Source organism: Nothobranchius furzeri, chromosome 5, assembly GCF_043380555.1.
Source record: "Nothobranchius furzeri strain GRZ-AD chromosome 5, NfurGRZ-RIMD1, whole genome shotgun sequence".
NCBI lineage: Eukaryota > Metazoa > Chordata > Actinopteri > Cyprinodontiformes > Nothobranchiidae > Nothobranchius > Nothobranchius furzeri.
In genome coordinates this window covers 66,772,631-66,792,243 of record NC_091745.1, presented here as the reverse complement: position 1 = coordinate 66,792,243, position 19,613 = coordinate 66,772,631, and the positions used below count along the sequence as shown (strand labels likewise).

The window sequence follows — 19,613 nt, the reverse complement described above, 5'->3', positions numbered from 1 at the left end:
TATTTTCTGTTGTCGCTGAACAGCACTTTTAAGCTTTATTGTAAAATTTGCAGTAAACTAAAACCTAAAACAGATGATTTATTTTTGGAATGTAGATTAAAATGTCAAACTTTGCTTGTTTGATAAATCAACAGGGAGATTATTATGCAGATGCTTGCCCCATTTCACCGGTTTAGGTCGTGCCCGGTTACCATAGTGGCTCTAAAGATCATTTTGAATCAGATGTGGTGTGTTACGAGCGCTCTAGTCCGCTCTAAAGGATGTCGAGACTGCTCCATTCATAAATTGGGGAAATACAACCTGCTGGGTTGACTTGGTCTAATTTTGAGGACAAAATATTTGAATGTGACGCATGTAGCCAATTAGAAATCAAGGTGACGAAAGTATGCTGCACTCTTCTCCTCCACCATGTTTGTTTAGTCTGAAGTCATGTTTGCTCTCGAGAGGTCTTGTGAGATACTGCATCAGGCGTGCGCTATGTGATTTTTGGCCCCTTTTGAGCCGATTTTCCACTCGTGGTAGAATCTTTGGGGTCAGGGCAAGTTGTACATTGTGTTGTAAACACAATAAGTAACAATAAGCGATTAACACCTCGCGACCAGCTCCCGATCAGCAATCTTGCTCTCGCACAAATATCAAACATGTTTGGTATTTTGCCCATCCCTTGTGAGGTTATCACGTTGTTGACACAGCGCTGCGATTAAAAAGTACCAGAACATTTAGTAGTAGTGCATGCACCGGCCCAATTCCAAAGGTATTTCTGTGTCAACTCATGTCAGTTCCTTTGATTTTTAATACTTTTCTCCACACACAGTGACGTTTGTCAAAAAAGCATTGTTTACTTTTTTCTTTAGTTTTCCTTCTCCAACCCCAATAAGCCCCTGCGTGCCCTCCTACGGCAAGCCTGAAGGACCACCTGCAGTCCCAAGGTCTTCCGGGTTTCTGGACTCAAAGATCTGAGATTTTGTGTAAAAACGACTATTTTTCTAATATTTTTAGCTTCAGCGTGTTGCTACCACACATAGGGTCATCTAGGGTAAGAACATGATTTGTGAGCTTAACCTTGCGAGGAAGTTGTACAGTTCGAGATGGAGCTGAACGCTATGAGTGAAAAAGTCACACAGTGTACGCCCCGGCTTCATCTGGGAACGCTGGAGTGAAATAAGTTTCTTTTCTGCCCCGTGGCCATACACCACATGCTGCAGGATTAAAATTCTTTTATCTGACAGTTATGTTATTGCCATGTGTGAGGTCCCTTACTTTTTGAAAAATGTTCGACAAATTTTCGATTCTGCCATGTGAACCGGGCCAAAGCCCAGGGATGTTTGAGTGTTTTACCTCGAAAAATGGAGCTGAGGTCAACAGGTGGTTGGTTGGTGTCCACGGTGATTTTAAACTTGGTGTTTTTGGCTGGAGATGAGGGCACACACACCAAAGCCAGAGGAAGACTGAACCTGGATTGGAGAACCCGGGGAACTCCTGCGGAAAAGTAAAAACTTCAAAGTTTAAATATCTTTTCCATTTTATTACAACTCTACTGCTATAACTCTGTCAGCTGTGTGACATTTAGAGCTACCATCCAATCTCATTTCCTTGTTGCTCTTTTCCTGCTGAACATCTTTTAATTTAGAAACCTCAACCCCTTCCAGGTAGCTCTTTATCAAACCAAAGAGGGTCACCATATCACCTCCAGGCTTTCTCTCCAAACAACATTCAGGTCAACATTTGTTAACACAAGCAGCCCTGTAGATGTTCAGATTACCTGACATGCTAGGAGACTTAATATCTACACCGAATGTGGAGGTGCGTTGGTCAGAGATCCAAAAGGGAAGTTTGGTGACAAGCGGGGGGAAACTTTATGAGGGAATAAAGGAAGAAAGGGGGAGGCGAGTTAAGGCCAACGACAACCATGTTCTGATCCTAAGCAGTGCTGAGCTTGGCAGAAAACTACATTTAGCAAGAATAACAGAGTAACGGCAAAGAGGGATGAAGGGAAAACAGTTGTTAAGAAAAGATGAAGCAAGGTAACCGAGGGAGAGGAGGTGAGCTAACGACCGGAGAGGGAGAAAATCTGAGCCGAGCACAAAAAAATAAATAAATAAAAACTACATATATAAATCAACATAAGAGGCTGGAACAGAAATAAAAGGAGGACTAACAGCGGAGTGGATGGGTTTCATTCTGAAAAGTTACAGATAAGAATAATTATCTAAAACTACTGTCCACCTTTCTATTCTCAACAAGCAATCAGAACGTGATTGAATAATTAAATGTAGTTTTGATACAGAAACTGATGCAGAGCAAGAAAACGAAAAGAGTTAAAGCAAAGATTTCACTTGTAGGAGTAAAAGGAGCGTAGGCATGTTTCTTCACTCCTCACATGCTTCATTTTGTCATTGACCCTCCGTTCTGGGTGACTGAGAAGTTAAACAACAAATCACATCCAGGAAACACAACACAGGGTTATCAAAACATGTTGTCAGTTATATGGTAAATAATCATCATCTGTGGTGTGTGTTCACTGTTTCACACCATTAAAAAAAAAACTTCCAATGCTGCAAAGACCTGCAGATGTTAAGAATTTATTTTATTTTAGCATAAAGTAGTTCTGTTTGGGTATTTTAGCCAGCATCCCAGTCACCTGAGAATTATTGCAGGCAGCATGTCAAGCCAAACCACTGTGTTTAAAGGTAAACAGATGATAATTGGGGAAGGAAAGATGTTCACTGTGACTGTTTGACTCATGCAAGCTTCATCCTGGTCCAAGTTGAATTTCATAACATCCTGAAATTCTGGAAACCACTGGATGACCAAAAGAAAAAAAAGATAAAAAAAAACATGGCACACAAAAGCAAAACTATCCTAATTTAGGTGAATATGAAATATAGTCAGTGAAGTAAAGACATAAATCATTTTGTGACTGGATCTTCCTTCCTCTGTGGCTCTTTCTCCATCTTCAGGAGACCGATCAGAACTCGGCACCACAAACAAACGAGGTGCCATCTACCGAAGAGCTGATTTTTAAGTGTTGAATGTGAATTTGTCAGCACTGGAACACCATTGAATACATGTTTCAATATAAAAGGGGTGAGAGGAAAAACAACAGGTGGTTGCAATTGGAAGAGTTCTGCAACCATGAAATTAAATGAAAACTTTTATTTCTCATGTTTGTCTTTGCACAGATAACTATCTGCATGTCCTTAGGTCTTTTGTTTCAGATGTTTAGTTTTCTACGAGTGTTCACTTTTATTTTATTAACATAAAACAGAAACTGATCACTACTGCTGTTGCTCTTCCATAATAAACCATCTAGAAGGATTGATTATTGACTACTTATCTGAACTGTGTGTGTGTGTGTGTGTGTGTGTGTGTGTGTGTGTGTGTGTGTGTGTGTGTGTGTGTGTGTGTGTGTGTAATTATAATGTTGTTGCCTGTGTCTGGCTGTGTGCACGTGTGTGTTGGCAAAACATATAGGAACAACTAAATGGATTTTAATGACACTCTCTGAAGGTGCCTCTACAACAGAGTTGAACACTGGAGTAAGCAACATTGAAGATGGCTACCACAGCTAACTAGCATTAGCACACACAAAAGCCGTTATAATTCAATACTTTTTACTGTTACTGAACAACAATCTAGTGCTATAACAGCTCAAGAGAGGTTTTGTGTGAGATTCAACTAAAATCACCATACTTTCTCAAAACACAATGACTGTACAGGGTGGGCCATTTAAATGGATACACCTTAATAAAATGGGAATGGTTGGTAATATTAACATCCTATTTGTGGCACATTAGTATATGTGAGGGGACATACTTTTCAAAATGGCCTCTTTGACATGTCAATGGCTGTGAAAAAAGAGAAACTTGTAAATAACTCATGAAAGAATACAGTTACGTTCAAACCAAGCACACCGTTGTTTTTCTTGTGAAACTCCCAATAAGTTTTATGTGTCACATGACCCTCTTCCTATTGAAAAAACAAAAGCTGGATCCAAGATGGCCAACCTCAAAATGGCCACCATGATCACCACCCATCTTGAAAAGTTTGCCCCTTCACATATACTAATGTGCTAGAAACAGGACGTTAATATCACCAACAATTCCCATTTCATTAAGGTTTATCCATGTAAATGGCCAATCCTGTAGTTTAAAACTTACATCAAATATGGCGGGTGATATGCATTCCTTCAAGGAACGCTAGGCTTTTAGCTCGATTAAGTTTAGGATAACATGACAAGTGAAGAATGTCTACAAGAGTTGGTGTGCTGTAACACAAATGTCTGCATGTTGCTTTGCCTGGCAACGCATGTGAGACGGATGCTATTTCTGTGTAAACTCCATAGATTATAAAAAGATAAATGGACAAAAATGCATATTTACATTTTCCATTGAGTGAGGAAATGTGTATGAGCCGGTGTGTCTGTGTAACTCCTGCCAAGTATCACATAACAGGAACATAAACACTCAGCAGCAGTTTCTTCCTGTATATATGCTAGTGTGTGTGTATTTAGTGTTGTGTTGATAATCAGTGCATTTCTGAGTGTGCAGTCTCTTAAAAATCATCTATGTGTGCATCTATAGGGCATTTGGTTTCTTTAATAGAGACAACACGTTTCTACATCTACTCTATTTAGCTGTGCTAACAGAAAACTTACCTTTAGGATTAAGTTCTGCAGAAAATAGGAAGAGAAAAGTTAAAAGTTACTTAAAAAAGAAACCTGAAGGGTCAGACAAACAGATCTGGCACAAAAAAGTCGCATTGCTTCTCTTGTCTGCTTTCATTTCAGTCCAGAGACAAACAGTTATATTATCTGACTCCACGCAACCATATAGTCTTCCTGCATGTGGATGCACTCAGACTTTAAACACATTCTGGAAATGCTTCTAGTCATTCCATTCCCACACATCGAGTCGTGCAAGCCTGCAGCTCCTAAATCGAGCCAAACTGACCACAAATATGATGAGATGTTCAAATCAGAAATTAAAAAGACCTCATTGTCAAGAAATATTTAAAGCACTAGTTTGACAGCGGTACTGGAAAGGAAGTATCCTTATAAACTGGTCAATATGAGTTTTGCTTTCATACTTTAACCGTATAATTGGATTTAACACTGACAGTTGACTTGCAATGATGTTATTCATATATTTAAAAAAAATCTTTGGATATTCTGTGTACTTATTTCGTTCATTCCTTTCTTACAAATTTCAACACAGATTATGTGTGGACATTGTTTTGCAAGTATAAATTTCATCCTGAGTCGTAAAAAGATAGAATGCCTTTTCCAGGTCAGGGACGAGGTCCTGCCTCAAGAATGGAATAAAATAGAATAGACTTTATTGTTATTGTACAGGGTTCAGCGAAATTGGAGTGCCACACCCTTCGGTGCAAAATGTAAAAACCCAAAATAATACAATAATAATAAAAATGTCAAATCAACAGCAATGTATACAAATGTATACACAGAGTAGCAGCATTTATATAGCTGGGTTCTGTGCATGTCATTGTTGTAAGCAGAATTTTAGCATATTGAGTGAACTCAGATAGCACATGTAATTGTTATTGCACATGATCAATGTTGAACAGTATATGTGTGGTTCAGTTTTAAAGGTTGGTCTGGTTTTGTGGTTGATTACTACAGTGATGACTCTGGGAAAGAAGCTATCCCTGAATCTATTTGTCCTGGTTCTGTGGGACCTGTACTGTCGGCCTGATGGTAACAGGTGAAACAGATGGTTGATGATATTGCCTGCTCTACTGAGGTAACGAGAGTTGGCAATGTCCTCCAGGCTGGACAATGAGCAGCCAGTGATCTTCTGGGCTGTGCTGATGACCCTCTACAGTACTGCAAGTGGAGGAGTTAAAGTATCTCGGAGTCTTGTTCACAAGTGAAGGAAAGATGGAGTGACAGATCGACAGGAGGATTGGTGCTGCGTCCGCAGTGTTGCGGGCGTTGTACCAGTCTGACGTGGTGAAGAGAGAGCTGAGGTGGAAGTTAAAGCTCTCGATTTACCGGTCGATCTACGTTCCTACCCTCACCTATGGTCACAAGCTTTGGGTAGTGAACGAATAAGATCGTGGATACAAGCTGCCAAAATGAGTTTCCTTCGTAGGGTGTCTGGGCTCTGCCTTAGAGATGGTGTAAGAAGCCCAGTCATCCAAGAGGGGCTCGGAGTAGATCCGCTGCTCCTCCACATGAATAGGAACCATTTGAGGTGGCTAAGGCATCTGGTTAGGAAGGATGCCTCCTGGACGCCTCCCTGGTGAGGTTTTCTGGGCACGCCCAACCGGGAGGAGACCAAAGGAAGACCCAGGACATGCTGGAGGAACTGTTTCTCGGCTGGCCAGGGAACACCTTGGGACTCCTCCGGGAGGAGCTGGCCCAAGTGGCTGGAGAGAGGAAAATCTGGGCCTCTCTGCTTAGGCTGCTGCCCCCACGACCTGACCCCAGATAAGCAGAAGAAAATGGAAAGATGGATATAAAAATTCCAGCTTTTTTAGTTCAATGAGTTCCACCAAACAGCCTTTGAAATTAATATAAAACATAAAAAATTTAATGAGATTTCTTTTTCAAAGGCATATTTTATCCCTGCTGCTCAGTGTTGTGTTTTACCAGCTGCTCTGGGATTTAAACTGTCCGTCTACTGCTTCTGTAACCTTTAGGCCACGGTGATAGAAGTCTGGAAGATTAAGCTCTGATATGATTGGTTGAAGAGGATTTCCTGTGCAGGTGAATGGGAAGCAGATGGATGAACAGCTAGCCAATGGACAGGCAACGAGGTGCTGACTCAAGAATTTTATCATCATATTAAACATAATCAAAGGCATTCTTCCTTACATTCGTCTCTCCTGTACAACTTCTTCCTTGGTCAACGTCTTTCAAGTCATTTAGTCTCATTTTATTTGATCAGTTTTTTTTTATTTTATTTTATTTATTCATTTAAAACTTTAAATTTGGGATGAAAAAACAACAACAAATATTTGGCATAAATGCCAAAGATCTTTCTGGCCTGGTGGGCTTAGTTTGAGTGAAACAGTGAATATAAACTACCAGACCTGTAAATTCAAATGTATTTTTGAGAAATCTAAGCTTTGCAAAAGCATTTTACACTTTTTAAAGAGCTGTCCACTTAGGAAAAGCAATTTATCCAATAATGTTTGTTTAAAATATATACATTTACAAACAACACCCTTCATCCAGGGTTTCCCTTACATAGCCGTGGCATAGCACAGCCACTGGGTCATTGGAGCTGCACCGTGACTGCCTGATGGAAAACCAGCGGGTTTCATCAGACTTGTAAAGTTGTTTGTTTTTGCTGGGGACCCCCTGTATTTTACCGCTCCCTCCTGCAGTCTTCCCCTATTAACATTTAAAATGATTCTGTAAATTCCGTGTATCGCTAGAAAAAATCTCTGCCTCTGCCAGCTGCAGTAAATGTAGTCTCCAAATAATAAATAAGAGGTGCATTCATCTGTGTATCTCCTTTGATCCGCATGAGTGAATTTTTCAGCACAGTGAAGCAAAGAAACAGATTCCTGAGTTTGTTAGTAATTTTATTTATTAGGTGCATCTAACCTGTTCTATTTTACTCTGAAATGAGATCAAATTAGTGCTTCTATGGGTTGTCTCCTCTCTGCACTAGAAATTTTTACTTTATTTAGAGACGTGTCATAATTTCTCCCCCCCCCCCCCCCCCCCCCCCCCCCGCCGGCCCCACCACCACAGCTGGAAAAATTCCCAGGGGAAACACTGCTTCATCACTAAGCTTCATAGTGAAACATATCAAAAAAATTCATAAGGACCTAAGGTTACAAATAAAGTCATTCTGACCTCATTCCTTCTAATCAGTTACAATGCTTTGCACGGTGATTGCAGAGAAAACTGGCAACATGAGCTTCTTCAAGAGAAACATCAACAAAAAGTTTTGGTAAATGGACTTTGGACCTAGTGGTAAAAAGGGACAGCATCCAACAAGATGCTGCAGCTCCAGGAAACACCAGCGTGTGAAGATGCTGGTCACTGGGACACTAAAACTGGAGAAAACAATCAACACTGCCAGCTAGCTTCCTCAGTTTCCACACAAACTGGCTTAGCAACCAGTGAATCATGGCTGGCCATGTTTTATGGAAAGTATCTGTACAGTTGCAGCCTTGCTGCTCAGATGAAACACACATTGTGCATACGAACAAAGTTCTGTAAATGCCAGCTTGACCACTTGATCCCTCTGGAGTGTGTTTGTGTAAAGCCCACTCCCATGGCATTAGGAAAACCACAGAGGGGCACTAATGAAATTCTTTCTAGATTGTAACGGCCCTTGCCATCATCAGGCCGCCTTTGAAGGCTTTAAGAAGTCAACAATGTTCTTAAATGTCAGAGCCTTTGTAGAGCTTAAGGAAGGACACAGTAGCCTCAGGGTGGGATTGGGTTATGCGGTGATGTGAGGGCGTAATCATCACCCCTGGGTGGCAGTGAACACAAAGTGATGAATTCCTTCCCAAGCCAGAGCAGCATTTTGGGGATAAGAGGTGATGGAGGCATTACTGCAGATTAGCACTGGAGGAAGTCACAACCAAGGAGCTACGACCACATTCTCCCACATTTGCACGAATGTTTTTAAAGACCACTTTGTATCTGACCATGGGACACGACTCCACAACATGGTCCAATAAAACATAAGTGTTTCAGACTCAGTCCTTTGTTAAAACAGCATGGGGTATGATGTACTGAAGGCATGATTGGTGGCTCATTTACTGGGATTGGATCTATGTTATTCACAGGTCAGCAGCATAAAGATACACAACAGCTGTCAATAAGCAGTACCAATGTCATACTAAATGGTTTTGGAAAAGACAGTGCTTTCATGTGAAATACAGACTTTTTAATGGAGCTATGCTCCAAGTCAAATTTGCACTTTTCAAGAAGTGTGTAGTGGAATGGCCCATTAGCAGCTTTGTACAGTCAAATTGAACTAGCTTGCCTTAAATGTTTATATTTATGTATTTAGCAGACGCTTTTGTCCAAAGCGACTTACAAGTTATAATCAGCATGTCGCCCTTGAGGCTAACAACAACAACAACCAATTTCCAGTCAGTTGTAGGTGGCAGTGAGGCAGCATGATGAATCATGGAGAGGAGGGAACAAGGAGTGGACAGTAGAGAGGGGGACGGGTGCAGGGAGGGTGCTAGTTTAGAAGATGCTCTCTGAAGAGCAGGGCCTTCGGGAGTTTCTTGAAAGTCGAAAAGCTACAATGGCAAATCTACACAACAAGCTAGCTTTTTCATTCCTCTTAAAGTTCTAAAATAGTATGGCTATAAATATTTTGTGGATGTAAAAAAAATTGTCTACAAACCTCAGCCAATACCATGACTAAGGCCAAAATCAACAATTGGACATCCAGGTTTCTGTCTAACCGCATTTCCAAATTTACCTGGGTCTTCCACTCATCACGCACTCACTCATTTTGGTATGAGAGGTTCTCCACTCAATAATATCAGAGAAGGAGAAAGAGCCGACTGCTACCACTTTTACTTCAGGACAAACTACCAGAGTCTTAAAAAGTAAAACACCATTAGAAGTCACGGGCAACAACAAAAAAGTTTTAATGTAGAAAACGGCAACGGGTGTTTTGTGCTCTCGTTTACTGTGGCAATGCGTGTTCTGGTATCAGGCGAAAGTGGCCTGGGAATGCTTGCCAATGGGAGGGGTGAGTGTTCTGTGACTGTGTTTAAAAGCTAGCTTATGTTGCAGATTTGCCATTGCAGCTTTGAGCCTGGTTAATGCTGTGTCTTTTTGGCCATTTCAAAGTACTGCTTCATGCCACACTATGTAAGCTCTAGAAAAGCTGAACAGGGCACGACCAGTGATTTTAGTGAGTCAAACTGCACAGAGTAACAAGCAAGACATGTTACAGTTTTTTTCGATTGCTAAAACGCGTTTTTCAAAACTGTACGTTTCTTTCAAAACTGCACACACAAAACACCAAACATAACACACAAATTCCTAAACCGTGGCTTCCCTTTGCAACAAAACCCTGCCATCACGTATCTTAACATGTTCCCAAAATGGAACACGTGTTTTCATTGGTAAACACAGCCACATTTTCACATGACACACACACACACCATTCCTTGCTTAAACACAAGTAGCCTTTGGGTGAACACTACCAAGCATGGAAAGAACACTGAAGAGCAAAACTGAAAACACAATTGTCTAAATGGAACACAATGAATTACACACTGAATGTATGACAGGGCCCACTTTTCTCTGAGACAAACATTAGACATCCCACAAATTTTGAGACAAAAAATTGTATTTTTACAGTTAACCCCCCACCCCCTCTCCCATTCAAGCATAATCATGGGGCATCATGCCTCTGGTCTCTGTCTGGCCAGAGGACCTCATCGACATCACAGGCGATGTCCTCCTGGTCCAAACAGCGCTGGAAGTACTGCCTCGAGTGCCTCATGAAGCCCTGACAGGCCTCAAAGGCCACATCTCTACAAGCCTCCTCCATGGCTTGAAGCGTTGGGACCTGGCTCTGTGGATTCCTTTCGTACACCTTCCACCTCCAGGCTGATAACAACTCCCCAGTGGCATTGAGGAAGGGGGAATAAGGTGGAAGGTATAAAATAGAAAACCGTGGGTGGTCCTGAAACCACCCATACACCTGGGTAGCCTTGTGGAAACTTACTTTTATGCTGCAGTCCCTGATTGCAAATTGCTCGCCAGACGTGAAAGTTTAGAGATTTGAATATTTGTGTGTTGTTGATTGAAGCTTTGAGAATTTATGTGGAAAGTGTGTGTCAACCTGAAAATTGTGTGTTGTGTTTTGACAGCAAGGTAATGTGAAATTGACATCAGAGTGTAAAGGAGGAAAATCAGAGTTCTAATACGATAAGGAAATCTTAAGTAGTGATAAATTGAGTCAAGCGATTGGGAACAGAAGTAGAGGTTGTAAAAATCGTGCCTCACTTTTGCTTTTTGAGTTTAAGCAATCGAAAAAAACTGTAACGTCACAAGCATACGTCATTGAAAAGCAGATGGCAATGATTATAGGAAGGAAGCGCTGGTGTTCACATTTGTTTTAGTAGACTTCTAATCGAACTCCAAAAAGGAGTGCTCCACATGTAGCCTAGCATGTAGCCTCCGTTGTTGCTAATGTTGACACCGCTATTGTTGCATGTACTCTCGTCACAAGTTTTGCTCATCATTCCCTGGGTGTAGACCCGTGTCGTAGACTTTCTGCCACAGGTTAAATGATGTAGGAGACTGGATTTGGCTTTGAGGGTTCTAAATAAGATGTTGGTGGGTCTGTCACATTGGATGGCCACAGACCTGTGAATAACACTAGTGTTCACTTTGTTTTTGTTTTGTTTTTTGTCATTTTTTGCTATAATTCTATTTACCACAAAATATGTATCTACAACATCCAAAAAAGGTGTGAACTGAGCTTCAGAGTTACATACTAGTTTATCTTAATGTAATGAATACGTTGGTTTGTGTGGAATAAGAAATGCTTCCACAGCCGGTTATGTTGATTACTTTCTGTTAACAGTGATTATGTTTTTTATTCACATCTCATGCATGCGCATCTTTCATGGTCATTTATATCAGCAGCAGTAGCTCAGGAGGGAGAGTGGGCAATCGGGAGGTTGTAGGTTCGATCTCGGCCCCCACCAGAGAATGCTGCTGTTGTGTCCTTGGCCAAGAAACATAACCCGCTTTCCCAGCTGGTGGTGGTCAGAGGTATTGGTGGCACATGTGCTCGTCAGTCTTGCCCCAGTCAATGCGCCCCAGCCAGGGCAGCTGTAGCTACTCTGTAGCTATCATCACCAGCGTGTGAATGTGTGTGTGCATGGGTGGATGACTGATTGTATTGTGAAGCACCTTGAGGGGTTGTAAAATCCTAGGAAGGCATTATACAAATACAAGCCATTTACCAATCACTGAATGTCCATCGCTGTATGTTTGTAAAGAAGTTTCTAAACTGACTCAAATTCAATCAAATGCATCCATCTGCATTTATACTTTGTTTTAAGCCTCATTTTGCTTTCTTTATTTGATTTTATTATATATCACCCTCTCCTTGTGGTTAAAAGGGCTTTTCGGATGCTCACAGCCCCTTCCAGAACACAAAATGAGTTTCCTACAAGCTGCTTGACTTTTAAAGCCAACTGAAATACTCCAGACTCCGTATTTTCAACTATTTTTAGCATCACAATAACACTTAACAAGAAAGAAACGCTTCCCAATATTTCCAGACATTTCACATTAAATGTGCTTCTAGGGAGGAAAAACTGCTGCACCATTAAGAGGCCTGCCAAAGCCAAATGGAATCCAAAGGAAACAATAGCACACAAACAGACTTTTTTTTTTCTCATGACCTGATTTCTGAACAAATACTGAAATACATATAGTTTCTTTCCCCCTTTTTAAGGAAAGCCTGTGACATTTGAAATAAAGGGTGGTTTTGTAGCTTAGGAAAGTTCGATCTTCCAGAAATACTGCAGGCCTTGGAAACAGATGCCTGGAAGCAGCGAGGGGATGAACTGGGCTGGGTTGGAAAAAGCCCAAATGTTGCTACACCAGTTCAACGCTCTGCTAACAGAAGGTCGTCATGTTCACTTTATAACACTTCTGCAGCAAAAGTTTTAACATTTACTACAAAGAAAATGTATTATATGATGAATAACCTTAGATATTAATGTAGAAATGGAGATTATAGTTGGTTATAATTAGTGTTCTTGTTTTTAATTTGCAACGCAGACATTCTGTGTTACATTTAACAACTTTACATTTTATTTACTGAGATTGTGTTGCTTGTGTTTTTCTTCCCTTTGCTTTCTAAGAACATGAAATACAGAACAGAATTGGGCAGGTTTTCTCTGATAGAAACTGATCATTATGGAAGGCAAAATAAAAAAAATAAAAAACATCTGTACATTTTTTTTTTCAGTAAAACTAAGAGCTTTGGTGGAAATGGAATATAAAAATCCTTATGAAACATTTCATGACAGAATTTTTACCTGTTGGTGAGCTGTAGGACACAATGATGTCTCCAGTCAAGTCGGCAGGGGGGTAGCGGCCATTGAGGAAGGCTGAAAATGCCACAACTTTGGTTGAACCAACACCTGAAGAAAGGACAATCAAATGACAATACCATCAATTATAAGTTGATCTCTATTATGTAACATCATACCATCCAGACAACTGTAGTTGGTCATTCCATTTAAGAGTAATGTGAGTGCTAAAACTTAAATGTCATTATGCATCCCAATCCTAATGATGGCTGAAAGAGGAAGGAGGACAGGGCCAAGGCCGAACAACGACGGAGTGAGTCTGATGACAGATGTATGAGGTGACGTACTCTTCTAAAGGGTGGAGCAACAGTTTTCACCAGATGTTGTTACATAAGTCACAGTACTTATTGCGTTTGGTGAAAAGGTGATTCCATAAAGGAAAACGATTGAAACAGTAACCTGATGATGAGCAGGATTAGTTCAGATTAGAATTGAGATTCAACATTGTTCAGTAAGCTTGTGTACAGTGTTCATTTAAAAATATTTTCTTTCTTTTTTTTATGAGAAATTAACTTTTGAGGACGAAAACTAAACTAAAACCAAAAATGATCGCTTCTGTTAAAACTAAATTATGACAAATATTGATCGACTTTTTCATTGACGAATAAAAGACGTCAACAAAAATTGGCTGTAGCAAAAATCGAATCAGAAAACTGGGACGATGGGAGGAATGGATAAAAAAAGAATCAGCACCGTTTATTGCACTTTTATCACTTTTATGATGTGTTTTTATCTCTGTTATGCACTTTGGTCGGGCTGAGCAGTGGTGCAGTGGTTAGAGCTGTTGCCTTGCAGCAAGAAGATCCTGGGTTCGCTTACCAGCCTGGGATCTTTCTGCATGGAGTTTGCATGTTCTCCCTGTGCATGCGTGGGTTCTCTCCGGGTACTCCGGCTTCCTCCCACAGTCCAAAAGCATGACTGTTAGGTTCATTGATCTGTCTAAATTGTCCTTAGGTGTGTGTGTGTGTGTGTGTGTGTGTGTGTGTGTGTGTGTGTGTGTGTGTGTGTGTGTGTGTGTGTGTGTGCGTGTGTGTGTGTGTGTGTGTGTGTGTGTGTGTGTGTGTGTGTGTATGATTGCTTGTCCTGTGTGTCTATGTGTTGCCCTGCGATGGACTGGCACTCTCTCTAGGGTGTGCTGTCATTTCCTGTCATGTTTACACATTTTACTGCACATTATACAGTTTTTGTTAACTTTATTAATATTGAGCGACACAATGTCAAACTATCAGTGTTTATTGTGTTATGTTCCAATAATCATCGTTATGAAAACAATAATAAATATAGATTTGTATTGATCCAAAGTGTGAAATGTGAATTTTTCATATAGCTTCACAACAATGAAGCTGAAAATGATTGCATCAGAAAAAACTATACATATATTTTAGTCGACTAAAATAAAAACAAACTGAATGACTAAATTGTGACTAAAACCTTTTTTAAAAATAGTCAACAGACAAACAAATTTAAATTTCTCTGTTAAAATGATCACTGCTTGTGTTTAAAATTAGAAGCTAAATTTGAATATCGAGATCATCCTCTGCTGCCCTCAAATAAACGGAGAAGGATGTAATGCCAAAAACATCGGTAGTGCTCTGAGGAAGGCTACAGCGTTAGATGAAACATGTCAGCAAAACTGGTAAAAAAAATCTTCTACTACCCTGTGTTTAGAAAAGAACTAAACAATGGAAATAGAAGCTAAATGATTGAAAAATAGAAGAATTTCAAGAAGTTTTGGGACTAAATTTTTACCAATTACACCAACAATGATAAGACTGCTTCAGTGTTCTTTTTGAAACAAAATGAATTGGTGTGACTTTACTCAAGTCTGTAAATTGGGGTTATAAAAAACGTGTTTTTAAAATAAATGTTCTTAATTCAACAAAGGAGCCCTGTTTCATTTCAGCTCCATCATGACAGATTCCAACTTACACCTATGAAAGTCAACCTTCTTAAGTTGCTCACAGAACAGGATGCAGTGAGGTTTATTAAGCAGCTCTCTTTAAATGTACAAACACACACACACACACACACACACACACACACACACACACACACACACACACACACACACACATACACACACACACACACATACACACACACACACACACAAAGGATCACAGCGCTGAATGAAGGAAGATAATCATAAATCGAGCCCTAGCTTTACATTCTGTGTGCGTGACAGAGTACATGAATGTAAACACACGACTGAAATCATATGCAGTGTGAGAGATGGGCGATGACGTGTAGCTTCCTTTCAAACACTCGAAAACCAACAGAAGGGGAAGGAACATAAAGCTGGGGAGAAAACACAGGAATCAAATACAGACAGAAAGGATATATTACAGCTAATGGCTTCATACGCACACACACACACACACACACACACACACACACACATGGTGGTGTGGCGGTGTAATGGGGCGTGCTGTTTCTGGGCCTGGTCTGTTACAGGTGACTGAAGTTCCACAAATGTGGAATGACCTACCAAGCACTACCAGAACAGGGGCTTCCTTTTCGACTTTCAAGAAACTCCTGAAGACCCTGCTCTTCAGAGAGCATCTTCTAAACTAGCTCCCTCCCTGCACCCGTCCCCCCTCTCTACTGTCCACTCCTTGTTCCGTCCTCTCCATGATTCATCAAGCTGCCTCACTGCCACCTACGGCTGACTGGAAATTGTTTGTTGTTGTTGTTGTTGTTGTTGTTGTTAGCCTCAAGGGAAACATGCCGATTATCACTTGTAAGTCGCTTTGGACAAAAGCGCCTGCTAAATACATAAACATATAAATGTGTATTTGTTCTAATGGAAGTGCAGATGAGTGTGCGAGAAAGCTTCAGATTGTGTGTTTTGCTGATATTATTTAGCGGAAACAGAATGATGAAAACTAGACAGCACACACAACTGTTGATGAGACAAGGGCTTCAAGGTGAGACAGACGGATCAATTGGGGGGAAAAAAGGAAGACAAATGAATGAAGGAAAGGTAGACGATCAAAATCAGACGTATTTTCTCAACCTTTATATGAGATGACAGACAGACAGACAGACAGACAGACAGACAGACAGACAGACAGACAGACAGACAGACAGACAGACAGACAGACAGACAGACAGACAGACAGACAGACAGACAGACAGATAGATAGATAGATAGATAGATAGATAGATAGATAGATAGATAGATAGATAGATAGATAGATAGATAGATAGATAGATAGATAGATAGATAGATAGATAGATAGATAGATAGATAGATAGATAGATAGATAGATAGATCCTTACAGCCTCTCACTACATCATTCCCTCCTGCTCCCCCTCCCTCCTCGTCCCTCTGTCTGTCAACAGAAGGCTTTTAACCTCTGTGCCTTGGAGGTCACGCTGGTCAGACTGGTTTTAAGTGCTTTAAGTGTTCTCAGTCCTGTTAAGACTAACAAACAAGACCAAAGAAGACACACAGGAATCCCTTTTCCCCTTTCGTATTTTCTTTCTCCTTCTCAGCTTTTCATCGTATATTCTAGCACATCTGGGCAGGTCAGAGCAGCACTGTGGGCATCAAACCCGCAAGCGCCAGGTACCGTGTCTGAGTGACCTCGACGTCCGACCCAGCGAGACTGTTCAGACTGGTCCCAGTGTTCTCAGGCACATTAAGCCATTAGCACTCCTTCCAACAAAAACAAACTCTGTAAAGTAGACTGAAATCCCCTGCTTTACTACTGTACCTCTCCTTTCATTTTACTTCCCCTTTTATTTCCAGATGTTTTTTTTTTTTGTTTGCTTTTGCCATTTCTTCACTGCTTCTGCATTCTTCTTCATCCAGATTTTTCTTTTATGGATCATTAACTAGTTTTAATTAAAGTTTCTGGACATTCATCAACTTCCCTCCATTGTTTTTGTTGTTTAGTTGACACACCCGCTACTTTAAAATTACGGGGTTTGCACTGGAATGTGTGATCCTTGTTGAGAGTTCAGACCTGAACAATAGAAAACAGATTAACTTTCTGACTTAGGGTTAATTGTGTGACTGGATGAGGAAGATGTCATTACTGAGGAGGTCTACAAGTTTCATGAATCATGTTTAGATTATCTGCGATGGACTGGCTCTCTGTCCAGGGTGTACCCCGCCTGGTTGCCCATTGACCCCTGGAGATTGGCACCAGCACCCCCCGCGACCCTACGTGGACAAAGCGGGTTCAGACAATGGATGGATGTTTAGATTGTTTTGTGTTAAATCCATTTATAAAGAGATGATTTGGCCTGTTTTTGTATGCTTTCATGTTTTAAAAACCTCTCACATATCTTTGTAGATCCTATAGCCATAATAAGCAGCTTTCAAAAAAACTGAATTGTGTTTAAATATCTGAGACAAAAGTACAAACTGCAGCTGTCCATTTCTGCCAAGGCCTTGTTTGTGTTTTGTTGTGTTGGCAGAATTTTCTCTGTTCACTCTATTCAGACAGTTGTGTGTGTGTGTGTGTGTGTGTGTGTGTGTGTGTGTGTGTGTGTGTGTGTGTGTGTGTGTGTGTGTCATAGTGGATGGCTACTTACTGAGCCAGGATCCTCTGAAGGTTTCTTCCTATTAACTCATTCACTGCCATTGACGACTAAAGTCGTCATTTGCATTTTTTTTACTGTTTGAGCATCGGAACGAGCCCCCGCGCTGAGAGAACAAACATCTCAGCCCTGAAGCCGATCTTCATCCGCATACGTCACACATCATGTGATCAGGAAGCAGAACATCCATGTGTTAGGAGATCGCTTTGGGCTGTTCCTGTAAAAAAAAGTGAGGAGCGAACCGGAAAAGCGTTTGCCGATCACAATTCGACAACGGATTATGAAAGAACGGATAACGCTCGAAACACGCGGATTCTTCCTGATGTAAGAGGTGAGTCTCTGCTTTGTGTTGGTTGTTTTGGCATCGACATCATGCTAGCGCGCAACGTTCTGTGACTCTTAAAAAAACAGTAAAAACGGTGAGAAATGCTGGCAGCGAAGGCCGTTAGTGATCAGGAAACGGCTGGCAGTGAATGGGTTAAAAGGGAGTTTTCATCTCCACTGTCGCTACATGCTTGCTTATTATGAGGACTGCTGTATAGACGCTGACACTAGTCAGTGACTCAGTGCAATCTGCTGGGTTCCTTATTTAGAAAACTTTTTACTAAATGGCTTAATGAACTGACCTGTGTTGGAATGTTTATTTTGTGAAGCACCTTGAGACGACTCTTGTTGTGATTTGGTGCTACATAAATAAACTTGAAATGAATTCTAGAGCAGAACAGAGAAATTCCAAAGTAGAACGTCTGAACTACAACAATCTAGTTGTTAAACTTGGCCACACTCAATAAAACGTTTTAGGAAACTTTTCTCATTTACTCATTCTTGCGCAAATCCTGTCTTCAACATAAGTAGTAGCCTTGAAGTCTAGAATAACCGTAGCTGAAGCTAAGGATTTCACTCTGCAGGTCGGCCTAGCCACGCTGTAATGAAGCCTCAGGAGGTCTATCATTGACCTGAGCAGTTTTATAACAACTCTACATTTGATGGTCAGGCTGAACATTAGAGCTTTTATGGAGAAAAACTACAAAGATGGCTTTGGGTCAGGAACAGCGCTCGTTTGAAACTGCTTTGGCATCAACTTTGGACTTTTTAGACTTGGGGGACCAAGATTGTATTTGCTTCCTCTTTGATGTCGGATGTAGCAATAAATATGTCACATTGTTCGTTGCTCTGATTGGTCCAAGTGCTGTCCAATTGCATGTGGAAACAGTATGAAAGACAACTGTAGATTCCACTCCATGACTGGGTTCACTACGTTTACATGCAGCCAATATCCGGGCTACAAAATATATAGTCTGATGGCCATCCTATATATTTACATATATAGGATGGCTTGCCAGGCTACATAAGTAGCTCATTTACATGATAACAATGGGAGGACATCTGAGGCCCAAGGAACACTCCTATGGTGGTGATGATCACAACAACTGAACTTGCAAACGTTTAACAGATTTTTTTAAATATAATGAATTGAGACATAATGTAGTTTGAGCTTTGCATAAATAGTCTTAAATGTAAAGATAATTTGTGTATCATTTGCGTATCAAGTGAGATGTTCCTGATCATTTTCAGAGTCAAGTATCCAACGTTTTATTCTACATCATTTGGCTTACTTTATAGTCAACACTTTGGCAGTTTGAAACTGGTTTTGTCAAGAACAAGCAGCAGTGCAAGCTGAAGAGAAAATTTGAAACTGTGGATGTTAGAGCAGCAAAAAATAAATACATTATGGGGCAGAATGACAAATATAAGACAGGAGGAAGAAAAGGAAAAGATGAGAAGAAATGGAGAGTGAATAGGTGAAAAGAGGGAGGGAGCAGGACTTTGGAGTGGGAACGCGAGACAGAACAAAGGAGGTAGTGTGTAGTGAACGGAGGATTGAGCTGCCATCTGAGACGAATAAAAAGTGGAATAACAATAAAAGTCAGAGGGCGCTACTTCCCCTGCTCCTTACACACATCATTCCCTCGTGCACGAGC

The 19,613-nt window shown here is 40.8% G+C and overlaps 1 protein-coding gene across 5 annotated transcripts in view; it reads right to left on the bottom strand.

Annotated features, from left to right (window-relative positions):
• Nucleotides 1–19,613, bottom strand: part of bbs9 (Bardet-Biedl syndrome 9) — a 186,496-nt gene that overhangs the window by 134,241 nt on the left and 32,642 nt on the right. For 4 of the 5 annotated variants that reach the window (XM_015949922.3, XM_015949923.3, XM_054740926.2 and 1 more), the window contains 3 exons: nt 13,027–13,131; nt 4,658–4,672; nt 1,339–1,479 (listed from right to left, as the gene is read on the bottom strand). In XM_015949922.3, the coding sequence (XP_015805408.3) occupies nt 1,339–1,479; nt 4,658–4,672; nt 13,027–13,131 (261 nt within the window). The remainder of the gene's footprint in view (nt 1–1,338; nt 1,480–4,657; nt 4,673–13,026; nt 13,132–19,613) is intronic. The other variant, XM_070551029.1, reaches the window with a different exon arrangement.